The sequence below is a fragment of the Danio rerio genome, chromosome 13 (assembly GCF_052040795.2).
Source record: "Danio rerio strain M-AB ecotype USA chromosome 13, GRCz13ab, whole genome shotgun sequence".
Taxonomy (NCBI): Eukaryota; Metazoa; Chordata; class Actinopteri; order Cypriniformes; family Danionidae; genus Danio; species Danio rerio.
Genome location: NC_141033.1, coordinates 6,272,501 through 6,277,581, shown reverse-complemented (window position 1 = coordinate 6,277,581; position 5,081 = coordinate 6,272,501). Strand labels below are relative to the sequence as shown.

The 5,081-nt window shown below is 36.8% G+C and overlaps 1 protein-coding gene across 3 annotated transcripts in view; it reads right to left on the bottom strand.

The window, feature by feature from the left end:
• Window positions 1–3,042: 3,042 nt before the first annotated feature.
• The window catches only part of apmap (adipocyte plasma membrane associated protein), a 21,938-nt gene continuing 19,899 nt past the window's right edge, over window positions 3,043–5,081 (bottom strand). Inside the window, exons 8-9 of one of the 3 annotated variants that reach the window (XR_015504917.1) lie at window positions 4,910–5,081; window positions 3,043–4,811 (exon numbers count right to left, since the gene is read on the bottom strand). The exon at window positions 4,910–5,081 is cut by the window's right edge and continues 520 nt beyond it. Coding sequence is in view for 1 of the 3 variants with exons in the window: in NM_212608.1 (NP_997773.1) it covers window positions 3,975–4,184 (210 nt within the window). In the remaining 2 variants the exon portion in view is untranslated. 3 annotated transcript variants of the gene reach the window in all.

Genomic DNA, 5,081 nt, shown 5'->3' with positions numbered 1-5,081 from the left:
GTGCAAACAAACAAAATAAGTCAACTGAAATGTTCAAACTACTTATTTTCAAGAGTTCACACTTAGATATTGCTTGACGCTTTTAGCTGGTTTACCAGGGAGAGAACTCTGAGCTCGAAGATAATTGTAAGGGGGTATGAGATAAGGGGCCTCATGTATCAACGCTGCCAACGCACAAAAACTTTGCGTACGCCAGGTTTCACGCTCAGAATTGCTCACGTTTGGATTTACTAACAATGAACTGAACGTGGGAATGTGCGCAGCTTCACGGCAGCTTTATGGCTGGCACATTTTTTTGTGCGTGTGTGTTTTATTTCCATTGGCGACTCCTAGAGGCAGTTATGTTAAATTCCTCTCTACAAAGTGTCTGAGCCTTGCAATGGCAGCTGTATGAGACGGGTTCATCTAGCATGTATATAAGGTTTCCATACCATACATTTGACCAGCCAAACATTAAAGCACAATTTGCAGCGGTCTCCTGTTTTCCCAATGTAATCTGAGCGATCTACCGCATGCACATTGCTATAAAGACACTATCTGAAGATGAATTTGCATGTGTGAATCAGAAACATTTCCATTCAATAAATGTGCAAATAAAATATGATGCACAAACTTATTAATGATTCCTATTTGTCTTTCTTGTGATAATTAGTTGGCAAAATCTGATATGTAGCGGGGGAAAAAAAGAAGAAAGAGTTCATGCTCGAACGTGTCAAAACATGTTGACTTGTCTTAAGAGCTGCGCCACTGAGACTGATACGGGTACTGCATTATTTTACATCTATAAATCACACTATTTCTTTTCTAATTCACTCAGTGCGATGTTCAGACCCAACTGTGTTAACCGCGTCAACTAAACTCTCCCATTCTATTTTTTTCTTTTGTTGTTAATTCCGGAGAACAAACCTGCAAATAACACCGCTTTTCTCCGGTCTACCTCCGAAAGCAGCACCTCCAATTCACATTCTGTTCAAAGTTTCTCTTTTTGCTTGCTTTTGCCGTTGCTTTTTTGTTGGGTTTTGCCAAAGTAGAGTCATTAGCATATTCATATGGGGGAGGAGGCAGGGAGGGGTTTTCTGCCCGTGCATGTTACGCTTAGTTTCACGTTCATTCGGATGTACAAAAGAATATGCATGAAATTCGGCGTACGCAGTGTTTCATACATCTGAATTTTTTTCTGTATGACAAAATGTTTTAGTATGATTTCCATGCAAGTCTTCGTACATGAGGCCCCAGGTGGTTCTCGAGAGCTTCCCCTGGTAAAGGAGAAAAAGAGAGTTTCTTCAAACAAACAAACAAGATAAGGGAGTAATGCTAGTCTATTTATAGTGAATTTGGAATGATCCAATTGGCTTACTAATGATTACAAATGAGACCAGCTGCGATCAATCATATCACATGATCCTCAAAATTAGTTTGTGAAACTTCACTTAAAATTAACAAACACAATTCTTGACTTTTTTTTTCCTTCAACTTAATTGTTTTATTTTCAATCCACTTTATGTTAAGTTAACTTAAAGAGAGATGAGGTTCTCAAGGTCAATGTGAACCTTGGCTCTAGGGGTCAAGAAAAGGTCAAGAATCTTGGTGCAATTCTAGAGTCAGATCTGAGTTTCAGTAGTCATGTCAAAGCAGTTAGTAAATCAGCATACTATCATCTCAAAAACATTGCAAATTCTGATGCTTAGTTTCCAGTGAAACTTGTTTATGCTTTTATCAGCAGTAGGGTGGATAACTTTAACGGCCTCCTCACTGGCCTTCCCAGCTACAGCTCATCCAGAACGCTGCTGCCAGGATTCTGACTAGAACCAGGAAATCAGAGCACATCACACCTGTCCTCAGGCCCTTACACTGGCTTCCAGTTACATTCAGAATACATTTTTAAAGTATTTATACTGGTCTATAAATCACTAAAAGGCCTAGGACTTCAATACATTACAGATATGCTCACTGAATGCAAACTTAACAGATCACTCAGATCTTTAGGATTATATAAATTAGAAATTCCAAAAGTTCAGTCAAAGCAGGATGAATTGGCTTTCAGCTACTGCGCCACTCACTGCTGGAATCAGCTTCCAGAGATGATCAGATGTGCTCCAACATTTAAGTTAAAAATCAAGACTAAAAACACATCCGTTAAGCTGTGCCTTTACTGAATGAACACTGTGCTTAGTACCAAAATCACATTATTGTCTTTCTTTTTCTTTTTCATTCTTTTATAAGCCGTTTTTATTATTTGTTGTTATTTTCTTATACTTGTCTCTTTTTTTTCCTGTTTATGTAAAGCACTTTGAAACTTGGTTGGTAAACAACAACGCTTATTTCAATTAGCAAGAAATATTCTGCAGTAGATTACTCAATAAAAATGAAAACAGTTACATTCAATATAGATATATATAAATATATATAAATACAAATATATATATATATATATATATATGTATATATATGTGTGTGTGTGTTAACACATTTACAATGTACTTACTGTAGAAACATTTATACGTTTCAGTAACAATCTAAAAGCTTTTTGACAAATTTGTGAAAATGAAAATGCAGATTTGTGAACATGGGTTTGAAAGTACAAGTTTTTGGTGATATTCTCTGTATAAACTACAATTATATGCATCTGTAGTCCTCTGTTTTTGTTTAGGTTTTTGCACTCGCACATGAATATCTTTCTCTTTTTTTCACGTTTTTGTAATTTGCATAATTATGATGTTATTGATTTGAAAAGGGCCTTAAAAACGCTGTTGGAATGTAAACAAATGACCAACAACAGGTTTTATTTTTAGATTCCATCAGTGTAAACTGCCCCTCAGTTATGCATATGTTACATCTATATTGACATACACTGTAAAAAATTCTGCCCTCCACTTCCTGTTGTCCCAACACAAATCGAATAAGTTGACTCGATTGGTTTTATCAAATCTAAGTGGATTGAACATAAAACATTGAAGTTGTCTAGAAAAAAAAACAAGAATTGTGACGATTTTAAGAAATTAGTTGGAATAAGCAGCAAAAGTAAGTATTTTAGTGTAGATATAATTTAAGAGTCTTTTTATCTTTAATCCAATTAGCATCAACCTTAAACAATCTTAGACATCAACATGACTTTGGTTTGAAGATTTAATTTAAAGTTACATGTTCAGTGTCTCCATTTCACAACTCATGCATTGCATGGGAATCAAACCCAGCCAGTCTTCATGCTTTACTCTTCAACTACTGGAATGCAAAATTAAAAATATATATGTAATATTTTGACTTCCTACTCAGGTAATTCTGTTGTTCCCGCTGTGCAACCTATCATTTGAGAACCACTGATTTAATGACGTTATTGCTGATAATTCTTATGGACACTTAATGAAATATGAATGGGACAAAAACTAAGGTGTGCTAAATACTGTAAAGCCAGCATTGTTTATCAGGCAAGAGTGACACGGCAACATATACAAATAATGATGAATTAATACTTTCAACCACTCGATTAAAAATAACCACACCAGAAATAGCTATAGCTGTGCGTTTCAGAGATTCATAATGAACCCGAAATGTCCTTTCACTTCCCCCAAACATCTCTATTCTGCCGATGTGCTCAGCATCTTCAAGGAAACCAGTTGGCAGCTCTATATTAAGGTCGGTGCAGATAAAACGAGCCCAGAAACCGCACGAGAAACGAAAATAGTAATGGCACGTCTTTTAATTTAAAAACAGCCTGTCTGAGAGCTCATTATACGTCGCTCGGCTCTAAAAAAGGAAAAATCACCCACGCAGATTAATGAAAAACAAAAAACGGGCATCTGTCGGAGCTAAAGGAAGAATACAGGGATCAAATGAAAGGACTGTGTTTGTTCGTTTGTTGACTGTAATCTGGAAGAAGTTGATAAGTGTTTTTGTTGATGCCTTGCCAGCGTTAATTGCTTGAAAATCTGTTCGTCTGGAAGCCACGGCAAAAGCAGCGGAGCATCTGTGGAGTTTCACACTTTGCTCAGATCCAGCTTGCAGAGATACGGCGAGCGGAAGGAGCCCAGGTAGAGGTGTCCGCTGTACTCGTGAGCCTCGCTGCTGTAGGCTGAAACCAGGCCCTGAGGATCGTGGAAACTGCGCACGCACGTGCCGTCGCCCTGCAGCTCCACCACCAGACTGTAACGCGGCACGAACTTCAACAGAGTGTCTTGACTGAAGAGCTGAAACACACATAAAAACATCCGGAAATCAACAACAAGATTAAACTACAACAATGTCCTGACTGAAGAGCTGAAACACACAGAAAAACACATCAAGAAACCAAAAACTTCAAAAGAGTTTCCTGACTGAAGTGTGTCCTGAGTTTTTGTGAGATTCATTCAGAGTGACTCTCCAGTAAAACAAACCTAACCAATTCAAATGATCTATTCAGACCGAGTCTCCTGTAAACAACTCACTGATTCATATGATTTATTCAGAGCGAGTCTCCAGTTAAAAAAACTCACTGATTCAAATGATTCATTAAGAATAAATCTCCAGTTAAACATCTCCCTGATTCAAATGATCCATTCAGAGTGAATCTCCAGTAAAAAACTCACTGATTATAATGATTCATTCAGGGTGAATCTCCAGTAAAAAACCTTGCTGATTCAACGTTTTTTCTAGGTATCCATTCAGATTGAGTCTCCTGTAAACAACTCACTGATTTAAATGATCCATTCAGATTGAGTCTCCTGTAAACAACTCACTGATTCAAATGATCCATTCAATGTGAATCTCTAGTAAAAAAAAAAAAACCTTGCTGATTCAAATTATTCATTCAGACTGAGTCTCCTGTAAACAACTCACTGATTCAAATGATCCATTCAATGTGAATCTCCAGTAAAAAAAAAAACTTGCTGATTCAAATTATTCATTCAGATTGAGTCTCCTGTAAAGAACTCACTGATTCAAATGATCCATTCAATGTGAATCTCTAGTAAAAAAAAAAACCTTGCTGATTCAAATTATTCATTCAGACTGAGTCTCCTGTAAACAACTCACTGATTCAAATGATCCATTTAATGTGAATCTCCAGTAAAAACCTTGCTGATTCAAATTATTCATTCAGACTGAGT